The following is a 24,389-nucleotide window of genomic DNA, read 5'->3' as shown; positions in this document are numbered from 1 at the left end:
GTACCCCCCCTCATCCAGGGCAAAATGTCTTTTACTTGTATTCTGTTGAGATTTCTTGTTTTCTTTTAACTTTAATAATAAACTTGAACAAGAAGTTATGGGTACGTTTTTAAATTGGTGCCATTTCCTTGTACCCGTGCCTCCTCACTCTCCGGTTAGTGTGGCTGCATGCCCTGCCTTCTCCTAGCTGTGTCTTCAGATATGCAATGGCTCCTGGCTCTCTTCCATTGGCATAGCACAGTGGTTTCATCGCAATACAGCCTTCCCCTCCCTTTCCACAGCAGTGGAGGTCATCAGTACCCTTCTGAGGACTACTTTTGAGGCTGATCCCTCTCCTGAGAAATCGGATCAGGATCCTGTTTGGCGTTAGAGCAGTCTGAGTCCCCAAGGTATCCAGAATGAGATCCCGTGAATTGCCTAAACCAAAAGACTTTCCTGGTCCACTTGCTGGTGGAGCCTATATGGACGTTGCCTTCATCCAGAGAAGGTTTTTTATTTCTCCACATGTCTCTTGGCAGAATCTAATTGAAGAAAGTTTCCTGTGAAAATGAGCAGTTTTTGTGGTAGATCCTGACATTTCTTATCTTATCACCATCCTCATCACCTCGGTGGATAATCCTATGCTCGTGACCCATTAAACAAGAGGTTAGAGGCCCTCTTCTCCAAAGCGGGCGATTACAGGGGGTAAGGGTACTCTTCGTGCCTAAAAAAAAGATGCGCCTTTACCAGTAGGTCTTCTAATATTGGGTCTAGGAAGGGTTCCTTTCGTCCCTCTCAATCATCCAGTTCCAAATCCGGAGCTTACTTTTGGTAAGGAGACATGACCCTGCTAACCAGCCAAGGCTTGTCTAAGGACCTCACTCCAGTGATGGGGTGCCCTCACTTCTCAGACTGGGGGGACTTGTGTCAGCCTTCTGGTCCCAGGAAACCTTAGACATGAAACCTTAGACACCGGGGTCCAGACTGTCATTTCCAAGATCTACAAACTGGAGTTCTGCACTTTGCCTCCTCCTGTCTTCGTGCTTTCAGACCTCGCTACCTGTTCCAGTAAGTGAATATTCTGACTGAAGTCCAGCAGCTCTTACCTCAAGTGATCATTACTCTGTAACAACAGAAACATTCTTTCAGGGTTTCTGTTTGAAACTTTTTATGGTTCAGAAACTAAATTGAGGATCCATTCTGGATCTGAAGACTCAACTTAATCTGACAGGTGCAGAAGTTCTTCATGGAAACTGCAAGGCCGTTCATTACCTCCCTCCTGAGGATTTGTATGGCCTCAGTAGACATCCAGGATCCTTACATTCACATTCTCGTCTTTTCGTCTCATCAGCGTTATCTGCCTTTTGCAGTGGGCGACCAGCATTGCCAATTCATTGGCCTCTCCTTGGCCCCCTTATTTCACCAGGGTGCTTGCCCTAGTCTTGACTATGCTCTGTGCTCAGGGGATTCATGTTGTCTGTTACCTGGACGATCTCCTGTTAAAAGACCAGTCTTCCTTGTCCCAGTTAGCCAAAATCCAGCAGACTTTGCAGAGCTTTGGTTTGTTTCCTCAATCTGAGAAAGTCATCATTGGACCATCCCACAGATTGAAGTTCTGTCCAAAATCTTCCTGCCTTCCAGCAAAGGGAAAACCCTCACTAGGTTGCCTGCTTTGAGGTTGTGCTGTCAGCCCAGTTTTATTCTAGACCATTGCAACTCAATATTCATTCTGGCAGCGTGGGGACAGACTCAGTCCTTAGACCACCTTAAAGTTAGACTTTCCCTATCATGGTCCATTTCCAGCCCAGTGCGAGTGTCAGGGAATCCATTTCCTCCTACAAAGTAGAAAGTTCTCATGATGGATGAAAGCCTGTCGGGCTAGGGCACAATCCTGGATGCTCACCCAGTGCAGGGGGACTTGGTCGTCTGAGGAATCCAGCTTTTCAATGCTGGACTTCTCTCCTATGAGGCCATCTGATGGGAATCCAGTTGGGCAGTGCCACTTTTTTGGCATACATCAACTATCATGGAAGCACCAGAAATCACATTGATCAAAGGTAAGCAGACTTGATCCTCTCTTGGAGAGAAGTGCACGTTCCTGCCCTCCTACTGGCTACAGCCTAGATTTTAAAAATTGGCAGCACTGGATTCATAAGAATAAGGAAATGTGCCCTTCATCTGGAGACATTTTAAGATTGCTGCCAGTGTTTGGGGACATCGGACATGGATCTCCAGGTTCAATAACAAACTGGACAGGTTTGACGCATTGGACAAGGGACCCTCGAGTCTTTGCCGTGGATGCTCTGGTGACCCTGTCATCAGTTCAACCTCATTTACACTTTATTGGCCCTCCAGATTTTCGCTCACCTGCTCCACAGGATTAAGATGGAGGGCATTCCAGTGATTTCCATTGCACCAAATTTTTTTTTTTTTTAAAGGTAAATTTTTATTTGGTTTTGTGGTACAGAACAGACATACAAACACACAAAAAAAAAAAAAAACCCCACACATTTCGAGCAAACATTGCTCATTGTAATACAGAGTATAAGACAATGGTATATATTTGGCATACATGTTTTCATTTTGTACATTTGCATATGGCTATTCAGTGTTCATCAAACTTGGTATCATTGACTGGAGCTTTTTTATTAGCTTTGTATGGTAGGTGTAATAGTGTTTTCGGAGCTAGTCCACAGACCCCATATTTTGTGAATCCATTGCACCAAATTGGTCCTGAAGGACATGGTACTCTGACATACTCAGACTCCTGATACACCTCATGTGGGCCCTACCGAATCATCTGGATCTTCTGCCCGAAGGGCCAGTGCACCATCCTACTTCTCGATAGCTGACTTTAATTGCATGATTGTTAAAGCCGTGGTCTTCACAGAAAGTGATCTTTTGGACTCGGTCATCCTTGCCCTCGTTAAAGGATAGGAAATCAACTTCTTACAAAGTCTACCATTGCACCTGCAAGGCCTTATTTTGTTGGTGTGAGTTGAAGACCTTTCATTCTATAAAGTTCTTTGTGGGACATATTCTGTACGTTCTCCATTCTGGGTTTGAGTGCCATAAAAGGTTCAATCTCAGCCATGGCCATTTCTGTTTCAGAGATCCTTGGCCTCTCATTCTCTAGTTAAGATCTTTTGTCCAGAGTGTTTCACACTGGTGATCAGTGGGAAGAATGTTCCTTACATTGGTGATCAGTGAGAAGAATGTTCCTTACATTGGTGATCAGTGAGAAGAATATCCCTTACATTGGTGATCAGTGGGAAGAATGTCCCTTACATTGGTGATCAGTGGGAAGCATGTTCCTTACATTGGTGATCAGTGAGAAGAATGTTCCTTACATTGGTGATCAGTGAGAAGAATGTTCCTTACATTGGTGATCAGTGAGAAGAATGCTCCTTACATTGGTGATCAGTGAGAAGAATGTTCCTTACATTGGTGATCAGTGAGAACAACGTTCCTTACATTGGTGATCAGTGAGAAGAATGTTCCTTACATTGGTGATCAGTGAGAAGAATCCTCCTTACATTGGTGGTCAGTGGGAAGAATGTTCCTTACATTGGTGATCAGTGAGAAGAATGTTCCTTACATTGGTGATCAGTGAGAAGAATGTTCCTTACATTGGTGATCAGTGAGAAGAATGTTCCTCACATTGGTGATCAGTGAGAAGAATGTTCCTTACATTGGTGATCAGTGAGAAGAATGTTCCTCACATTGGTGATCAGTGAGAAGAATGTCCCTTACATTGGTGATCAGTGAGAAGAATGTTCCTTACATTGGTGATCAGTGAGAAGAATGTTCCTCACATTGGTGATCAGTGAGAAGAATGTTCCTCACATTGGTGATCAGTGAGAAGAATGTTCCTCACATTGGTGATCAGTGAGAAGAATGTTCCTCACATTGGTGATCAGTGAGAAGAATGTTCCTCACATTGGTGATCAGTGAGAAGAATGTTCCTCACATTGGTGATCAGTGAGAAGAATGTTCCTTACATTGGTGATCAGTGAGAAGAATGCTCCTTACATTGGTGATCAGTGAGAAGAATGTTCCTTACATTGGTGATCAGTGAGAAGAATGTTCCTTACATTGGTGATCAGTGAGAAGAATGTTCCTCACATTGGTGATCAGTGAGAAGAATGTTCCTTACATTGGTGATCAGTGAGAAGAATGCTCCTTACATTGGTGATCAGTGAGAAGAATGTTCCTTACATTGGTGATCAGTGAGAAGAATGTTCCTTACATTGGTGATCAGTGGGAAGAATGTTCCTTACATTGGTGATCAGTGAGAATGTCCCTTACATTGGTGATCAGTGAGAAGAATGCTCCTTACATTGGTGATCAGTGAGAAGAATGTTCCTTACAGATATATAAAAAGCTGAATGGGGTCAGTGGGAACTTGTCTGAGAGGCAGTATCTGCTCATTGCTCAAGGAACCCCAAGCAACCTCTGCTGGAACCCTAGAGTTCCATGGAACTCTGGTTGAATAGACCCTGCTATATGGAAACACTGAAAGCCACAGTCGTACTATTGTAATAAAAGCTGACTATATCCATATCCTTGTTTATCTCTGCAGCTGCCGTACTTCATGAATGAGCTGACGCTGACAGAACTGGATATGGGTTTCTCTGTGCCGAAAATCCTTCACGCCTACAAACCCACCATTGACCATCGAGGTGAGATTAGGACAATATCCTGCTAGGTCAAAGGTTCTGAACTCCGGTCCTCAGGACCCACTAACAGGCCAGGTTTTATGTATTACCTTGGGGGAGATGCAGACTAGAATACGGCAATCACTGAGCAGCAAATGAGATCACCTGTGATGTATTTCAGTTATCTTGCAAACCTGGCCTGTTAGTGGGTCCCGAGGACAGGAGTTGAGAACCTCTGTGCTATATGATGGGTGGTTGGTGCGAGTCTGGGAGTGTGGAGTAATGGCCAATTACTAGCATGTTGTCATAGATGGCCAATCCATCGTAGATGTAAATATTAAATTCTGTCCAATGTCTCTCCCTCAGGTCTGTGGACTGACCTGGAGATCTCCTATAATGGCTCCTTTCTCATGACCTTAGAGACCAAGATGAACCTCACCAGACTGGGGAAAGAGCCTTTTGGGGAGGCCCTAAAAGTCAGTGATATTGGAAAAGATGGGTAAGTTCTACTCTATCCTCGCTTTATTATTCCTGCAGAGGATGCTGGGAATGTAGGTGGTGACTGATAAGATTCTAGATGGAGTAGAACTTTCTAAGTGGAAGCAAAGGTACTAGTTAAAGTATGCTGGGGTTTATACTGGCTGGAGCTGAGGACAATGCCTACAGCAGAGGATGATAGGTAAGCCAAAAGATAATAGCAGAATATTCTGGTTACAGTGGAGGATGTTGCCAGGGGCAGAGAGGATATTGCCGAGGGGGGGGGGGGGGGTGTCGCAGGACAATGCCGGGGGCAGAGAGGATATTTTTATTTCCGGGGGGGGGGGGGGGGGTCGCAGGACAATGCCGGGGGCAGAGAGGATATTGCCGGGGGGGGGGGGGGTGTCGCAGGACAATGCCGGGGGCAGAGAGGATATTGCCGGGGGGGGGGGGCGGACGCAGGACAATGCCGGGGGCAGAGAGGATGTTGCCGGGGGCAGAGGATGTTGCCAGGGGTAGAGGGTATTGCCAGGGGGTACCGTACGGTACAGCTTACTGATAGGATGAGGGTCTCCAGGAATCCAGGGACTGTGTAGAGGAGACCATGCTGTGTGATTTGTATATAACATGTCTGTACATTTCTCTTCTCTGCTCTCCTGTGTGGATCTGGGAATGGTAAGTGAACGTTGTGTGATCCTCATATTGCTGTAGGACACAGTGATATCGGCATTGTGGGTCCGGTAAATGGTGATCTATAAATAGATTGCTCACTTCCTGCATATGAATGAAACATAATAATCTACTCCATAAAATATTTATCAGCATCTCCAGGGTGTGCTCCTCATCCTTCCCCTCATAGTCTCCACCCTCAGATTTCCCCATCCACTGCCATTGTATGACTGTGTCATGTATATCGGACACATCGCTCTGCTGGATTGAAGGGTGACAGTGCCATTCTTCTCACCGATCCATGGCCCTTATTAGAAGCTGAAACTGAGTGAGGCATTACATTTGTTCCATAGATCATCATGTGCCATTTATCTGTTTACTATTACACAAGCTTCACTACCTAACACACAATATTGGTGATTAAATATAAACTGTATCCCGGGTCACCCTTTACCGTACCTCATCTATCCTGAGGACATCATGGTGTCCCTTCTATCATACCGTACCTCATCTATCCTGAGGACATTGTGGCCTGTCTTCTATCATACCATACCTCATCTATCCTGAGGACATTGTGGTGTCCCTTCTATCATACCGTACCTCATCTATCCTGAGGACATTGTGGCCTGTCTTCTATCATACCATACCTCATCTATCCTGAGGACATCATGGTGTCCCTTCTATCATACCGTACCTCATCTATCCTGAGGACATTGTGGTGTCCCTTCTATCATACCGTACCTCATCTATCCTGAGGACATTGTGGCCTGTCTTCTATCATACCGTACCTCATCTATCCTGAGGACATTGTGGTGTCCCTTCTATCATACCGTACCTCATCTATCCTGAGGACATTGTGGTGTCCCTTCTATCATACCGTACCTCATCTATCCTGAGGACATTGTGGCCTGTCTTCTATCATATCGTACCTCATCTATCCTGAGGACATCATGGTGTCCCTTCTATCATACCGTACCTCATCTATCCTGAGGACATTGTGGTGTCCCTTCTATCATACCGTACCTCATCTATCCTGAGGACATTGTGGCCTGTCTTCTATCATACCGTACCTCATCTATCCTGAGGACATTGTGGTGTCCCTTCTATCATACCGTACCTCATATATCCTGAGGACATTGTGCTGTCCCTTCTATCATACCGTACCTCATCTATCCTGAGGACATTGTGGCCTGTCTTCTATCATACCGTACCTCATCTATCCTGAGGACATTGTGGTGTCCCTTCTATCATACCGTACCTCATCTATCCTGAGGACATTGTGGTGTCCCTTCTATCATACCGTACCTCATCTATCCTGAGGACATTGTGGTGTCCCTTCTATCATACCATACTTCATCTATCCTGAGGACATTGGTGTCCCTTCTATCATACCGTACCTCATCTATCCTGAGGACACTGTGCTGTCCCTTCTATCATACCATACCTCATATATCCTGAGGACATTGTGGTGTCCCTTCTGTCACGGAACGTCCCACACTCCGCTTGAGTGCTTCCGTCAGTATACCACTTCCTTGTAGTCTGGATACAGATATCAGATATTCCAACCACTCCCAAGCATAAAACAAGGCAACACTTGCTTCACTGCTAACATGGACTATTTTATTTAGAATCAAAATGACAAGACTTTATATGCCGTTGGAACCTCCTCTAACAATACAACTGTAGCCTAATTAACATGAGCTAGTTTACTAAATCATTTACCCAGACTAGGTGACTATTCAATACACATTACCATAAACATCAACTCAGGGTTAATTAGAACAAACAACAATGTGTAGAATACCCTTAGAACCTGTGGTAAGCCAGACTAAACTCATTTACATTAAACACATTATAGCTGAGAACAAGACAGGTAGTTGGAGTTGATGACACCAGCATCTCCTCACAGGATGTGTCCCAACAGTATGAATCAGTCTTATCAGCAGGGGGGCTGCTGGAGGAATCCCCCCTCCCTCTACAGGGACACAAATCCCAAATGATCACAGCAAAGAGTCCACAACAGAATGAGACAACATACAATATATACACGACTGAGTCCGACTAGTACAGATCAGACTGGATTTCTAATTCACCTCACAAAGAGAATTGTTCCATTGAAAATCCAGGGCCCATAATCAAAAGGCAAAAGGCTTGCATTCAGTCCTCTCCAACAGCCTCTGTCCCGGCTAGGTCTGTCACACCTTTCTATCATACCGTACCTCATCTATCCTGAGGACGTTGTGGTGTCCCTTCTATTGTACCTCATCTATCCTGAGGACATTGTGGTGTCCCTTCTATCATTCCGTACCTCATCTATCCTGAGGACGTTGTGGTGTCCCTTCTATCATACCGTACCTCATCTATCCTGAGGACATCATGGTGTCACTTCTATCATACCATACCTCCATATATCCTGAGGACATCATGGTGTCCCTTCTATCATACCGTACCTCATCTATCCTGAGGACGTTGTGGTGTCCCTTCTATTGTACCTCATCTATCCTGAGGACATTGTGGTGTCCCTTCTATCATTCCGTACCTCATCTATCCTGAGGACGTTGTGGTGTCCCTTCTATCATACCGTACCTCATCTATCCTGAGGACATTGTGGTGTCCCTTCTATCATACCGTACCTCATCTATCCTGAGGACATCATGGTGTCACTTCTATCATACCATACCTCCATATATCCTGAGGACATCATGGTGTCCCTTCTATCATACCGTACCTCATCTATCCTGAGGACATTGTGGTCTGTCTTCTATCATACCGTACCTCATATATCCTGAGGACATTGTGGTGTCCCTTCTATCATACCGTACCTCATCTATCCTGAGGACATCGTGGTGTCCCTTCTATCATACCGTACCTCATCTATCCTGAGGACATTGTGGCCTGTCTTCTATCATACCGTACCTCATCTATCCTGAGGACATTGTGCTGTCCCTTCTATCATATCGTACCTCATCTATCCTGAGGACATTGTGGTGTCCCTTCTATCATACCGTACCTCATCTATCCTGAGGACATTGTGGTGTCCCTTCTATCATACCGTACCTCATCTATCCTGAGGACGTTGTGGTGTCCCTTCTATCGTACTGTACCTCTCTATCCTGAGGACATTGTGGCCTGTCTTCCATCACACACACCTCTGTGCTGATTTCTGGTGATCCTGTAATGAAGAATAATCAGGAGATCAGATAAATGTCATGTTACTGGCCTCCCCTCCCTGACCAGCAATGACCAGGAGCACCTTTTGTAGAAAGCGTGATTTGGTACCCTGCGTTATATAATGAACCTGCCATTACCCACAATGCTCTGCACAGAGGTCCTCTCCTAATGCTTTGTATGTATTATGGCTCAGGCTTCATGTACATTAGCAGTTCCTAAACTCAACTCCTTAACAGCTTCTCTGTCCATGTACAGAGGCTTTTACCAGAGTTTAGGAGCTGCTGCGTTTTAGGCGAGCTTCAACCCCTCCCCCCCCCCTCCTGAATGCGATTCTTCTGGAGCGTTTTGCCTTCTCCCAAGGCCGCAGTAAATGTAGGCGGGGTGTACATGAAGGCTTCTACACGTCACCAAAGACATTAAACACGTGGTCTTCTCATTGCTGTGCATTTCACTGTTTTAAATCATTACTACATCTCTCCTTCATGTAGGAGAGCCAGTGGGGGAGGGGGTGGTGCTCTGTGAGCCAGTGGGGGTGCGGAGCTCTGAGAGCCGGGGGGGGGTGGGGGTTGGGGGGCGGGGCGCAGTGCTCTGTGAGCCGGGGGGGGGGGGTGATCTGTGAGCCAGTGATGCGGTGCTTTGTGAGCCGGGGGGGGGGGGGGATTGGCGGTTCTCTGTGAGCCAGTGGGGGGCGGGGCAGGCGGGGAGCTGCGTGGCTGAATCTGTATGATTTTTGGGCAGTGGTGGCGCAGTGCTCTACTTAGAACTCCTGTTTTGCTGGTGGGTTGCCACCATGGACTGGATCACTAATGTGATGTGGTCTTTTTTCCTCTACCTTCACCTTCTGGCTGCTTCTATAGCCGGTCTCTTGGAGGGAGCAGAAGAAAGCCATTGGAGGTGGGCATTATGTTGGATAATAGAACCTTTCATTAGGTAAAATGTTCATTTCATTCATCGATATGCAATATTAAGGTTTTGTGATGTTTTGGTGAGATCCAGCCAGAAATGGTTTTGAAGTGATGGTCTTCTCTCTACCAGGGCCAGGCCAAGGGCGTACTACCTGGCAGACAGCGATGAGGAGTCGTCTAGTGCTGGTTCCTCAGATGAAGAGGATGCCCCCGAATTATCAGGAGACAAACAGCAGCCTGGAGCAGAGGGGTGAGACCTTGCCCGCCTATCACTTCCCAATGATTTCAGCTCACAGCCTCCTCATCTAATGGTGTAATATGTTGTATCTTCTGCCAGGTATGGGGGACCCCACCGCACCAGTAAGATCATGAGGTTTGTAGATAAGATCACCAAGTCCAAATATTTCCAGAAAGCCACAGAGACCGAGTTTATCAAGAAGAAGATAGAAGAGGTGTCCAATACTCCGCTGCTGCTCACCGTGGAGGTCCAGGAGTGCCGAGGGACACTGGCCATTAACATTCCACCACCACCCACTGACCGCATATGGTAAGTGTCTCTAGAGACTCACTGTCAGCTTTATCATTGTGGAGGTCATGTGATTCCCTGTGGTCAGTGCCCCGATCCCGCTTCTGCTGAGAGTAGGTAAGTTCTCCTAAAATGAGAATCCTCCAGAAAAAAAATCTCCCCTTCTATGAAATCGAATCCAAAAGTCAGAAGAGAAGCTGTGTGATATGGCAGGTTGTGGAGATTCATCCCCATCTAGAAGATTCTTCTTTCATGATTTATCCCCTCTTTTGTCTCCTCACAGGTATGGGTTCCGGAAGCCACCACACCTGGAACTGAAAGCTCGACCCAAACTTGGGGAGCGAGAGGTGACATTGGGTCATGTGACCGAGTGGATTGAGAAGAAGCTGGAGCAGGAATTCCAGGTTAGATGAGGGGTGATGGAACACGTCTGTCTGTGCAGATTACAGACAAGTTCTCCTTCAGAACTATTCACACATCTAGAAATTTCCATCATTTGCTGAGCTGAGTCTTCACCTAATTTAGTGTTTTGGGGGTCACAATTTTATTTTTATTTTTTTCATTACATTTTATTTCTCTTCCATTGAGGGACACGGGAAGTCATTTTACCTTCATGCTATACTGCCGCCTGCAGGGGGATTGGAAACAAAAATAACTGTAGGCCAGCCCAGGAGAACCCCTCCTCCTCCCTCAGTTTTCAGCTAGTGTCCTAGAAGAGGGACTTGATTTTTGCTCTGCTGAGACTCGGAATTCTTCTCTACTAGTAGATCTGGTCTGTACTATGGCAGCTTTCCAGTGTGGCCTGCATTCAGTCCGGCTCCCACCGGACCCAACTGGACATTGCAGTAAAGTGACCTTCGGACACTGGCTTCTTCTGCATTAGGAGCTTTTCTTACAAGTTAGTCACGAAGCGCTCTCTAGGTCCAGGGCCACTGGCCTTGCCTCAGCACTTGTCCTGTCTATGAGGCTCGCTCTATATGCGAAGGCCATTCTGGCCAAGCAACTGTAGATTCCTCGTTCCTTCATATCACTGGAAACCTTAACAATGTCCACTTCCCCCTGATTTCCTACCACAGAAGGGGTTAATACTGGGGGACGATCACAGAGGTCATCCGCTGGGTGAAAGGTCACATGCTTTCTTTCCCACCATTCAGATTTGTAAAGAGCCAGAAGAAACTGATCCTTGGTTTGTTCCTGTTGTCTGTCTGCAGTGGCCTTGGCCATCTCTGGCCATCCGACCCTCACGGGCTGTCAGGGTTTTGTGAGTACCTGAGGCCTTGCCTCCTACTATGAGCTTTCTGTTTCCTTTATTGCTGTGTGGTCACAGCATTCCTGTTTGTAGACACAGAGGGGACAGTCCTGCCATATTCGGGGACTCCAGTTCACACTTGGCAAATGGTTAAGGGATGTCTACTCCATACCCACTGAAGGAGCCCACAGCTGTAACCCAGAATCCTGTTCTCTGATTATTACAGTCTAACTCTTCATCAGAGCCTTTCCCAGCATTGGGTGGGACCAAGTCTTCTGCCTTACAGGCTTGGGGCCGCAGCTTCCCAAACACTTTGTAGTTGCATCAGAATGTGAGGGAGCAGTCCATCCACCCAAGCACATTGCAGGTGGAGGATGCTGGATGGGTACACCTTGTAATTTAGGTATACCTGCATGTGGAAGAGGCTCATCTCCAGGTACAGGAATCCTGTGGTGTTAGCAGAGAATGGTTACTCTCTGGGATCTCCTCACCTGGATCTAGGCCTTTCCTCCTCTACCACTTCCACTTCATCTGCTTCACTGACTCAAGAGGGAAGATTTTATGGTGACTGTCACGGAACGTCCCACACTCCACTTGTGTGCTTCCGTCATATACCACTTCCTCCCAGTCTGGATACAGATATCCCAACCTCTCTGAGCACAAAACAAGGCGACACTTGCTTCACTGCTAACATGGACTATATTATTTAGAATCAAAATGACAAGACTTTATATGCCGTTGGAACCTCCTCTAACAATACAACTGTAACCTAATTAACATGAGCTAGTTTACTAAATCATTTACCCAGACTAGGTGACTATTCAATACACATTACCATAAACATCAACACAGGGTTAATTAGAACAAACAACAATGTGTGGAATACCCTTAGAACCTGTGGTAAGCCAGACTAGACTGTTCGTCTCCTAGCCAGTCCTGAAGGCTAATGTGATCAGCTCACTCAATTAACAGGTTGAGTTCAGAATCAAACAAACCAATAATAGTCTCTACATACATCCTGGGAGATATTGCGGACAAATATTACTGTCCCATTTTAAGTAATCCAAGGTATATTTTCTCACTCACCCTGTGCCAGTATAGCACAGGGTGACTTAGACATAAGAGGTGTATGGGGAGCTGAAACAAGGGCATCCCCTACTTTCCAAGGGATTCTGAGTTCCACGGGCCCTCCCGTCACAGCGACTTTTCCCTCTTCCAGGATTGATGTTCTCCACCAACATGGTAAAGTTCTCTTACATAGTTACATAGTAGGTGAGGTGGCAAAAAGACACAAGTCCATCAAGTCCAACCTATGTGTGTGATTATATGTCAGTATTATATTGTATATCCTGTATGTTGTGTGATTATATGTCATATTACATTATATATCCTGTATGTTGTGTGATTATATGTCATATTACATTATATATCCTGTATGTTGTGTGATTATATGTCATATTACATTGTATATCCCTGTATGTTGTGGTCATTCAGGTGATTATCTAATAGTTTCTTGAAGCTATCAATGCTCCCCGCTGAGACCACCGCTTGTGGAAGGGAATTCCACATCCTTGCCGCTCTTACAGTAAAGAACCCTCTACGTAGTTTTAAGGTTAAACCTCTTTTCTTCTCATTTTAATGAGTGGCCACGAGTCTTGTTAAAAACTCTCTTATGCGATAAAGTTTTATTTCTATTGTGGGGTCACCAGTCCGGTATTTGTATATTGTGGGGTCACCAGTCCGGTATTTATATATTGTGGGGTCACCAGTCCGGTATTTATATATTGTGGGGTCACCAGTCCGGTATTTGTATATTGTGGAGTCACCAGTCCGGTATTTATATATTGTGGGGTCACCAGTCCGGTATTTGTATATTGTGGGGTCACCAGTCCGGTATTTATATATTGTGGGGTCACCAGTCCGGTATTTATATATTGTGGGGTCACCAGTCCGGTATTTATATAATGAAATCATATCCCCTCTCAAGCGTCTCTTCTCCAGAGAGAATAAGTTCAGAGCTCACAACCTTTCCTCATAACTAAGATCCTCCAGACCCTTTATTAGCTTTGTTGCCCATCTTTGTAGTCGCCCAATTCCAGTACATCCTTCCTGAGGACTGGTGCCCAGAACTGGACAGCATACTCCAGGTGCGGCCGGACCAGAGTCTTGTAGAGCGGGAGAATTATCGTTTTATCTCTGGAGTTGATCCCTTTTTAATGCCAATATTCTGTTTGCTTTGTTAGCAGCAGCTTGGCATTGCATGTCATTGCTGAGCCTATCATCTACTAGGACCCCCAGGTCCTTTTCCATCCTAGATTCCCCCAGAGGTTCTCCCCCCAGTCTATAGATTGCATTCAGATTTTTACCACCCAAATCCATTATTTTACATTTTTCTACATTGAACCTCATTTGCCATGTAGTTGCCCCTCCCCCATTCATTTGTTCAGGTCTTTTTGCAAGGTTTCCACATCCTGCGGAGAAGTTATTGCCCTGCTTAGCTTAGTATCGTCTGCAAATACAGAGATTGAACTGTTTATCCCATCCTCCAGGTCGTTTATGAACAAATTAAATAGGATTGGTCCCAGCACAGAACCCTGGGGAACCCCACTACCCACCCCTGACCATTCCGAGTACTCCCCATTTATCACCACCCTCTGAACACGCCCTTGTAGCCAGTTTTCAATCCATGTACTCACCCTATGGTCCATGCCAACGCACCTTATTTTGTACAGTAAACGTTTATGGGGAACTGTGTCAAATGCTTTTGTACAATCCAGATACACCACGTCTACGGGCCTTCCTTTATCTAGATGGCAACTCACCTCCTCATAGAAGGTTAATAGATTGGTTTGGCAAGAACGATTCTTCATGAATCCATGCTGATTACTGCTAATGATATCATTCTTATTACTAAAATCTTGTATATAGTCCCTTATCATCCCCTCCAAGAGTTTACATACTATTGATGTTAGGCTAACTGGTCTGTAATTCCCAGGGATGTATTTTGGGCCCTTTTTAAATATTGGTGCTACATTGGCTTTTCTCCAATCAGCTGGCACCATTCCAGTCAATAGACTGTCAGTAAAAATTAGGAACAACGGTCTGGCAATCACCTGACTGAATTCCCTAAGTACCCTCGGATGCAAGCCATCTGGTCCCGGTGATTTATTAATGTTAAGTTTCTCAAGTCTAATTTTAATTCTGTCCTCTGTTAACCATGTAGGTGCTTCCTGTGTTGTGTCATGAGGATAAACACTGCAGTTTTGGTTACTGAAGCCCCCCGATTCACTCGTGAAGACTGAGGAGAAGAATAAATTCAATACCTTTGCCATCTCCCCATCCTTTGTAACCAGATGTCCTTCCTCATTCTTTATGGGGCCAATATGGTCTGTCCTCCCTTTTTTACTGTTTACATACTTAAAGAATTTCTTGGGATTTTTTTTGCTCTCCTCCGCTATGTGTCTTTCATGTTCTATCTTAGCTGTCCTAATTGCACCCTTACATTTCTTATTGCATTCTTTATAAAGTCTGAATGCTGAGGATGATCCCTCAACCTTGTATTTTTTGAAGGCCTTCTCCTTTGCTTTTATATGCATTTTTACATTGGAGTTAAGCCATCCAGGATGTTTGTTCGCTCTTTTAAATTTATTACCCAATGGGATACATTGGCTAATGCCCTGATTTAATATGCTCTTAAAGCAAACCCATCTCTCCTCCGTATTCTTTGTTCCTAATATTTTATCCCAATTTATGCCTTTTAGCAAGGTTTGTAGTTTAGGGAAGTTGGCTCTTTTGAAATTCAGTGTCTTTGTATTCCCTTTTATGTTTCCTATTTGTGTGATTTATACTGAAACTAATTGACCTCTTGACCATTGCTTCATGGACTCTGACACATCGTTGGCTTTGTGGAGTCAAAAACATCTCTAAATCTGTGGGTAGTATATTACAGCAAGGTTTATGATGGGTTAGGTGGGACTTGAGCTTGGTTCTCAGAACTGTCAAGTTTGCATTATTTTTTGCCATTTTTGTGTGGAAATCCACCTTCTACCCCTACCTTTATCATTGTATGGAGTGAATTTCCGTGCGCTTCATCCGGACGGGGGAGCTTTCACTCTCGTGTGCTTCACTTTGAGGGGGGGTCCCGTGCCCTTCACCCAGTTTGTTGGCTGTGACTGTGGGATGGAAACTTGGCTATCTATGGTTCCTCTGTTACAGTCCTTGTAGATACTTCTACTCTAATTCAGCCTCCAGGGTTTATCCCTGGTAGTCCTCGCCTCTGTGATGTGAAGATCTGCTCTGACATCTCCTACATGCACAGAACTCTGTATACCTTCAGCTTATAATGGGTGAGTTGAGGCCTAGGAGCTTCTTCTGACCTACAGCAGTTTTATAGTCTCTGCCAGTCCCATCTCTTAGAGAAGAGCGTCTTTTCTTTGTGGCCCTTCAGCGGCTGACAGTCTCAAGTTTTTATATTTTTTATTGAGCCTCTTAGCGGTTGTTTACTGATTTGGTGATTGACTTCCCAAACATCTCAATGGATGAGAAAGAACATTGGATATTTGTACTTGTAGTAAAATCCTTTTTGTAAGAGACCATCGAAGGGCAAAGGTCACACCCGGCCTTTTACTGGGAGGGGCTATCCTGGGCTGGCCTACAGTTTCTGGGATGCCAGTGTCCAATCCTCCTGTAGGTGGCAGTATAACCTGAAGGTGAAAAATTCCCGTGTCCCTTAAACTTTCAACCAGCTACTTTTTGTCCTCCAGGTTTTCCCTCTTTCTATACAACCCCCCCCCACAATATAACCTTACAATCCCTCTCTACCCCCCCCCCACACTATAACCCCACAATCCCTCTCTACCCCCCCCCACACTATAACCCCACAATCCCTCTCTACCCCCCCCCCACACTATAACCCCACAATCCCTCTCTACCCCCCCCCCCACTATAACCCCCACAATCCCTCTCTACCCCCCCCCCCACACTATAACCCCACAATCCCTCTCTACCCCCCCCCCCACACTATAACCCACAATCCCTCTCTACCCCCCACACTACTAAACCCCACAATCCCCTCTCTACCCCCCCACACTAAAACCCCACAATCCCTCTACCCCCCACACTAAAACCCCACAATCCCTCTCTACCCCCCCCACACTATAACCCCACAATCCCCTCTACCCCCCCACACTAACCCCACAATCCCACTCTACCCCCCCCACACTATAACCCCACAATCCCACTCTACCCCCCCCCACACTATAACCCCACAATCCCTCTCTACCCCCCCCCCCACACTATAACCCCACAATCCCTCTACACCCCCCCCCACACTATAACCCCACAATCCCTCTCTACCCCCCCCCCACACTATAACCCCCCCCCCCACACAAACCCCCACTCCCCTCTACCCCCCCCCACTAAACCCCACAATCCCTCTCTACCCCCCCCACACTAAAACCCCACAATCCCTCTCTACCCCCCCCCCCCACAAACCCACAATCCCTCTCTACCCCCCACACTAAAACCCCACAATCCCTCTCTACCCCCCACACTAAAACCCCACAACCTCTCTACCCCCCACACTAAACCCCACAATCCCCTCTCTACCCCCACACTATAACCCCACAATCCCACTCTACCCCCCCCACACTAACCCCCACCCCCACTACCCCCCACACTAAACCCCACACCCTCCCCCCCCACACTAACCCCACAATCCCTCTCTACCCCCCACACTAAAACCCCACAATCCCTCTCTACCCCCCCACACTAAAACCCCACAATCCTCTCTACCCCCCACACTAAAACCCCACAATCCCTCTCTACCACCCACACTATAACCCCACAATCCCTCTCTACCCCCCCCACACTATAACCCCACAATCCCTCTCTACCCCCCCACACTAAAACCCCACAATCCCTCTCTACCCCCCACACTATAACCCCACAATCCCACTCTACCCCCCCCCCTCCACACTATAACCCCACAATCCCTCTCTACCCCCCCACACTATAACCCCACAATCCCTCTCTACCCCCCCCACACTAAAACCCCACAATCCCTCTCTACCCCCCACACTAAAACCCCACAATCCCTCTCTACCCCCCCACACTAAAACCCCACAATCCTCTCTACCCCCCCACACTAAAACCCCACAATCCCTCTCTACCCCCCCACACTATAACCCCACAATCCCTCTCTACCCCCCCCACACTAAACCCCACAATCCCTCTCTACCCCCCCACACTAAAACCCCACAATCCCTCTCTACCCCCCCCACACTATAACCCCACACCCACCCCCCCCCCCACACTAAACCCCCACAATCCCCCTACCCCCCACACTATAACCCCACAATCCCTCTCTACCCCCCCACACTAAAACCCCACAATCCCTCTCTACCCCCCCACACTAAAACCCCACAATCCCTCTCTACCCCCCCACACTAAAACCCCACAATCCCTCTCTACCCCCCCACACTAAAACCCCACAATCCCTCTCTACCCCCCCACACTAAAACCCCACAATCCCTCTCTACCCCCCCCCACACTAAAACCCCACAATCCCTCTCTACCCCCCCCCACACTAAAACCCCACAATCCCTCTCTACCCCCCACACTAAAACCCCACAATCCCTCTCTACCCCCCACACTAAAACCCCACAATCCCACACTACCCCCCCCCACACAAACCCCCTCCCTCTACCCCCCCACACTATAACCCCACATCCCTCTCTACCCCCCACACTATAACCCCACAATCCCTCTCTACCCCACCCACAAACTATAACCCCACAATCCACTCTACCCCCCCCACACTATAACCCCACAATCCCACTCTACCCCCCCCACACTATAACCCACACCCCACACTAACCCCACACCCCTCTACCCCCCCCACACTATAACCCCACAATCCCTCTCTACCCCCCCCACACTATAACCCCACAATCCCACTCTACCCCCCCACACTATAACCCCACAATCCCTCTACCCCCCCACCCACATCCACACACCCCCCCCCCCCACACTACTACCCCCACCCCACCCCCCACACTAACCCCACAATCCCACTCAACCCCCCCCCCACACTAAACCCCACAATCCCTCTCTACCCCCCACACTATAACCCCACAATCCCTCTCTACCCCCCCCACACTAAACCCCACAATCCCTCTCTACCCCCCCCACACTATAACCCCACAATCCCTCTCTACCCCCCCACACTATAACCCCACAATCCCTCTACCCCCCACACTATAACCCCACAATCCCTCTCTACCCCCACACTATAACCCCACAATCCCTCTCTACCCCCCCACACTAAAACCCCACAATCCCTCTCTACCCCCCCACACTATAACCCCACATCCCACTCTACCCCCCCCACACTATAACCCCACAATCCCACTCTACCCCCCCCACACTAAAACCACACAATCCCTCTCTACCCCCCCCACACTATAACCCCACAATCCCACTCTACCCCCCCCACACTATAACCCCACAACCCCACTCTACCCCCCCCACACTATAACCCCACAATCCCTCTCTACCCCCCCCCCACACTAAAACCCCACAATCCCACTCTACCCCCCCCCCCACACTAAAACCCCACAATCCCCACTCTACCCCCCCCACACTAAAACCCCACAATCCCACTCTACCCCCCCCCCCACACTAAACCCCACAATCCCTCTCTACCCCCACCACACTAAACCCCACAATCCCCTCAACCCCCCCACACTATAACCCCACAACCTCTCTACCCCACCCACACATAACCCCACAACCCAACCCCCCCACACTAAACCCCACAATCCCTCTCTACCCCCCCCCACACTAAAACCACACAATCCCTCTCTACCCCCCACACTAAAACCACACAATCCCTCTCTACCCCCCACACTATAACCCCACAATCCCACTCTACCCCCCCCCCACACTAAAACCACACAATCCCTCTCTACCCCCCACACTAAAACCACACAATCCCTCTCTACCCCCCACACTAAAACCCCACAATCCCTCTCTACCCCCCCCACACTATAACCCCACAATCCCACTCTACCCCCCCCCCCCCACACTATAACCCCACAATCCCTCTCTACCCCACCCACACTATAACCCCACAATCCCTCTCTACCCCCCCCCCCACACTATAACCCCACAATCCCTCTCTACCCCCCCACACTATAACCCCACAATCCCACTCTACCCCCCCACACTATAACCCCACAATCCCTCTCTACCCCCCACACTATAACCCCACAATCCCTCTCTACCCCCCCCACACTATAACCCCACAATCCCCTCTACCCCCCCCACACTATAACCCACAATCCCTCTCTACCCCCCACACTAACCCCACAAACCCTCTCTATCCCCCACACTAACCCCACAACCCCCACACCCCACACTATAACCCCACAATCCCACTCTACCCCCCCCCCCACACTATAACCCCACAATCCCTCTCTACCCCCCACACACTAACCCCACAATCCCACTCTACCCCCCCCCCCCCACACTATAACCCCACAAGCCCTCTCTACCCCCCCCCACACTATAACCCCACAATCCCACTCTACCCCCCCCCCCCCCCCCCACACTATAACCCCACAATCCCTCTCTACCCCCCACACTAAACCCCCACAAGCCCTCTCTACCCCCCCCCCCCACACTATAACCCCACAAGCCCTCTCTACCCCCCCCCCCACACTATAACCCCACAATCCCACTCTACCCCCCCCCCACACTATAACCCCACAATCCCTCTCTACCCCCCACACTAAAACCCCACAATCCCTCTCTACCCCCCACACTAAAACCCCACAATCCCTCTCTACCCCCCACACTAAAACCCCACAATCCCTCTCTACACCCCACACTATAACCCCACAATCCCACTCTACCCCCCCCCCCCACTATAACCCCACAATCCCTCTCTACCCCCCCCCACACTATAACCCCACAATCCCTCTCTACCCCCCACAATCCCACTCTACCCCCCCCCACACTATAACCCCACAAGCCCTCTCTACCCCCCCCCCCACACTATAACCCCACAATCCCTCTCTACCCCCCCCCCCACACTATAACCCCCACAATCCCACTCTACCCCCCCCCCACACTATAACCCCACAATCCCTCTCTACCCCCCCACACTAAAACCCCACAATCCCTCTCTACCCCCCACACTAAAACCCCACAATCCCTCTCTACCCCCCACACTAAAACCCCACAATCCCTCTCTACCCCCCACACTATAACCCCACAATCCCTCTCTACCCCCCCCCCACACTATAACCCCACAATCCCTCTCTACCCCCCCCACACTATAACCCCACAATCCCTCTCTACCCCCCCCCACACTATAACCCCACAATCCCTCTCTACCCCCCCCCACACTATAACCCCACAATCCCTCTCTACCCCCCCCCCCCACTATAACCCCACAATCCCTCTCTACCCCCCCCCCCACACTATAACCCCACAATCCCTCTCTACCCCCCCCCCCCCCCACAATATAACCTTACAATCCCTCTCTACCCCCCACACTAAAACCCCACAATCCCTCTCTACCCCCCACACTAAAACCCCACAATCCCTCTCTACCCCCCACACTAAAACCCCACAATCCCTCTCTACCCCCCACACTATAACCCCACAATCCCACTCTACCCCCCCCACACTATAACCCCACAATCCCTCTCTACCCCCCCCCCACACTATAACCCCACAATCCCTCTCTACCCCCCCCCCCCCCCACACTCCCACACTATAACCCCACAATCCCTCTCTACCCCCCACACTATAACCCCACAATCCCTCTCTACCCCCCCCACACTATAACCCCACAATCCCTCTCTACCCCCCACACTATAACCCCACAATCCCACTCTACCCCCCCCCCCCACACTAAAACCCCACAATCCCTCTCTACCCCCCACACTAAAACCACACAATCCCTCTCTACCCCCCACACTAAAACCCCACAATCCCTCTATACCCCCCACACTAAAACCCCACAATCCCTCTCTACCCCCCCCCCCCCACACTATAACCCCACAATCCCTCTCTACCCCCCCCCCACACTATAACCCCACAATCCCTCTCTACCCCCCACACTATAACCCCACAAGCCCTCTCTACCCCCCCCCCCCACACTATAACCCCACAATCCCTCTCTACCCCCCCCCCACACTATAACCCCACAATCCCTCTCTACCCCCCACACTAAAACCCCACAATCCCTCTCTACCCCCCACACTAAAACCCCACAATCCCTCTCTACCCCCCACACTAAAACCCCACAATCCCTCTCTACCCCCCCCCACACTATAACCCCACAATCCCTCTCTACCCCCCCACACTATAACCCCACAATCCCTCTCTACCCCCCCCCACACTATAACCCCACAAGCCCTCTCTACCCCCCAACCTATAACCCCACAATCCCTCTCTACCCCCCACACTAAAACCCCACAATCCCTCTCTACCCCCCACACTAAAACCCCACAATCCCTCTCTACCCGCCCCCCCCCCCCCCCCACACTATAACCCCACAATCCCTCTATAACCCCACAATCCCTCTCTACCCTCCACACTATAACCCCACAATCCCTCTCTACCCCCCCCCCACACTATAACCCCACAATCCCTCTATAACCCCACAATCCCTCTCTACCCCCCCCCCCCACTATAACCCCACAATCTCTCTCTACCCCCCCCCCACACTATAACCCCACAATCCCTCTATAACCCCACAATCCCTCTCTACCCCCCCCCCCCACTATAACCCCACAATGCCTCTCTACCCCCCCCACTATAACCCCACAATCCCTCTCTACCCCCCCCCCCCCCCACTATAACCCCACAATCCCTCTCTACCACCCACAATCCCTCTTTATCCTCATACTCCCCTTGCATCATTTCTCATTTATATTCTCTCTCCCCGCAGAAAATATTTGTCATGCCAAACATGGACGACGTGTATGTGACGATAATGCACTCGGCGATGGACTCGCGTTCCAGCAAAGATTCGGATGCGGAGGCCCCGACGGTGGATGCCCCATGAAATGTGAAGTGGTGGCCGTTTACAGTATTAGACTTTTTATTCTGTTGTAAAGCGTGTTGTGAACATCACTGTGCCCCCCTCCCCCCGCTCAGGGATGTTACCAGTACCGGATTACTGCAGAGTGTCGGAGTTCCTTCTAAACACCACACCTTCTTTACTGCCAATCCCCGGCCACCCAGCAGAGACTCTCCATTATCATCACATTCCATCATCTTCCAGGAAGGTGGAGCCTCCAGTATGGTTTGTATATGTGATGAGAGGCGGATGGAGGAGGAGATTTGTTAGAGCCCTTCTCAGTGTCCGCTCACCAACTTCCTGCCGGCACATGGATGGCGCCGTCATTGACCGACTTCCTGCCGACACAAGGATGGCGCCGTCATTGACCGACTTCCTGCCGGCACAAGGATGGCGCCGTCATTGACCGACTTCCTGCCGGCACAAGGGTGGCGCCGTCATTGACTGACTTCCTGCCGGCACAAGGATGGCGCCGTCATTGACCGACTTCCTGCCGGCCAAGGATGGCGCCGTCATTGACCAACTTCCTGCCGGCACAAGGATGGCGCCGTCATTGACCGACTTCCTGCCGGCACAAGGGTGGCGCCGTCATTGACCGACTTCCTGCCGGCACAAGGATGGCGCCGTCATTGACCGACTTCCTGCCGGCACAAGGATGGCGCCGTCATTGACCGACTTCCTGCCGGCACAAGGATGGCGCCGTCATTGACCGACTTCCTGCCGGCACAAGGATGGCGCCGTCATTGACCGACTTCCTGCCGGCACAAGGATGGCGCCGTCATTGACCGACTTCCTGCCGGCACAAGGATGGCGCCGTCATTGACCGACTTCCTGCCGGCACAAGGATGGCGCCGTCATTGACCGACTTCCTTCCGGCACAAGGATGGCGCCGTCATTGACCGACTTCCTGCCGGCACAAGGATGGAGCCGCCATTGACCGACTTCCTGCCGACACATGGATGGCGCCGCCATTGACCGACTTCCTGCCGGCACAAGGATGGCGCCGCCATTGACCGACTTCCTGCCGGCACAAGGATGGCGCCGCCATTGACCGACTTCCTGCCGGCACAAGGATGGCGCCGCCATTGACCGACTTCCTGCCGGCACAAGGATGGCGCCGCCATTGACCGACTTCCTGCCGGCACAAGGATGGCGCCGTCATTGACCGACTTCCTGCCGGCACAAGGATGGCGCCGTCATTGACCGACTTCCTGCCGGCACAAGGATGGCGCCGTCATTGACCGACTTCCTGCCGGCACAAGGATGGCGCCGTCATTGACCGACTTCCTGCCGGCACAAGGATGGCGCCGTCATTGACCGACTTCCTGCCGGCACAAGGATGGAGCCGCCATTGACCGACTTCCTGCCGACACATGGATGGCGCCGCCATTGACCGACTTCCTGCCGGCACAAGGATGGCGCCGCAATTGACCGACTTCCTGCCGGCACAAGGATGGCGCCGCAATTGACCGACTTCCTGCCGGCACAAGGATGGCGCCGTCATTGACCGACTTCCTGCCGGCACAAGGATGGCGCCGTCATTGACCGACTTCCTGCCGGCACAAGGATGGCGCCGTCATTGACCGACTTCCTGCCGACACAAGGATGGCGCCGTCATTGACCGACTTCCTGCCGACACATGGATGGCGCCGCCATTGAC

General features: G+C 49.5%; 1 protein-coding gene across 6 annotated transcripts in view; it reads left to right on the top strand.

The window, feature by feature from the left end:
- The window catches only part of TEX2 (testis expressed 2), a 51,711-nt gene extending 28,517 nt beyond the window's left edge, over nucleotides 1–23,194 (top strand). For 4 of the 6 annotated variants that reach the window (XM_073607072.1, XM_073607071.1, XM_073607073.1 and 1 more), the window contains 6 exons: nucleotides 4,562–4,661; nucleotides 5,004–5,136; nucleotides 9,990–10,109; nucleotides 10,197–10,406; nucleotides 10,669–10,789; nucleotides 22,598–23,193. In XM_073607072.1, coding sequence (XP_073463173.1) covers nucleotides 4,562–4,661; nucleotides 5,004–5,136; nucleotides 9,990–10,109; nucleotides 10,197–10,406; nucleotides 10,669–10,789; nucleotides 22,598–22,714 — 801 coding nt within the window. In that variant the 3' untranslated portion in view covers nucleotides 22,715–23,193. Of the gene's footprint in view, nucleotides 1–4,561; nucleotides 4,662–5,003; nucleotides 5,137–9,989; nucleotides 10,110–10,196; nucleotides 10,407–10,668; nucleotides 10,790–22,597 lie in introns of all 6 variants that reach the window. The other 2 variants (XM_073607074.1, XM_073607069.1) reach the window with 2 other exon arrangements.
- The last annotated feature ends 1,195 nt before the right edge of the window (nucleotides 23,195–24,389 follow it).

Source organism: Aquarana catesbeiana, linkage group LG12, assembly GCF_042186555.1.
Source record: "Aquarana catesbeiana isolate 2022-GZ linkage group LG12, ASM4218655v1, whole genome shotgun sequence".
Taxonomy (NCBI): domain Eukaryota; kingdom Metazoa; phylum Chordata; class Amphibia; order Anura; family Ranidae; genus Aquarana; species Aquarana catesbeiana.
This window is presented reverse-complemented; position numbering and strand designations above follow the sequence as displayed.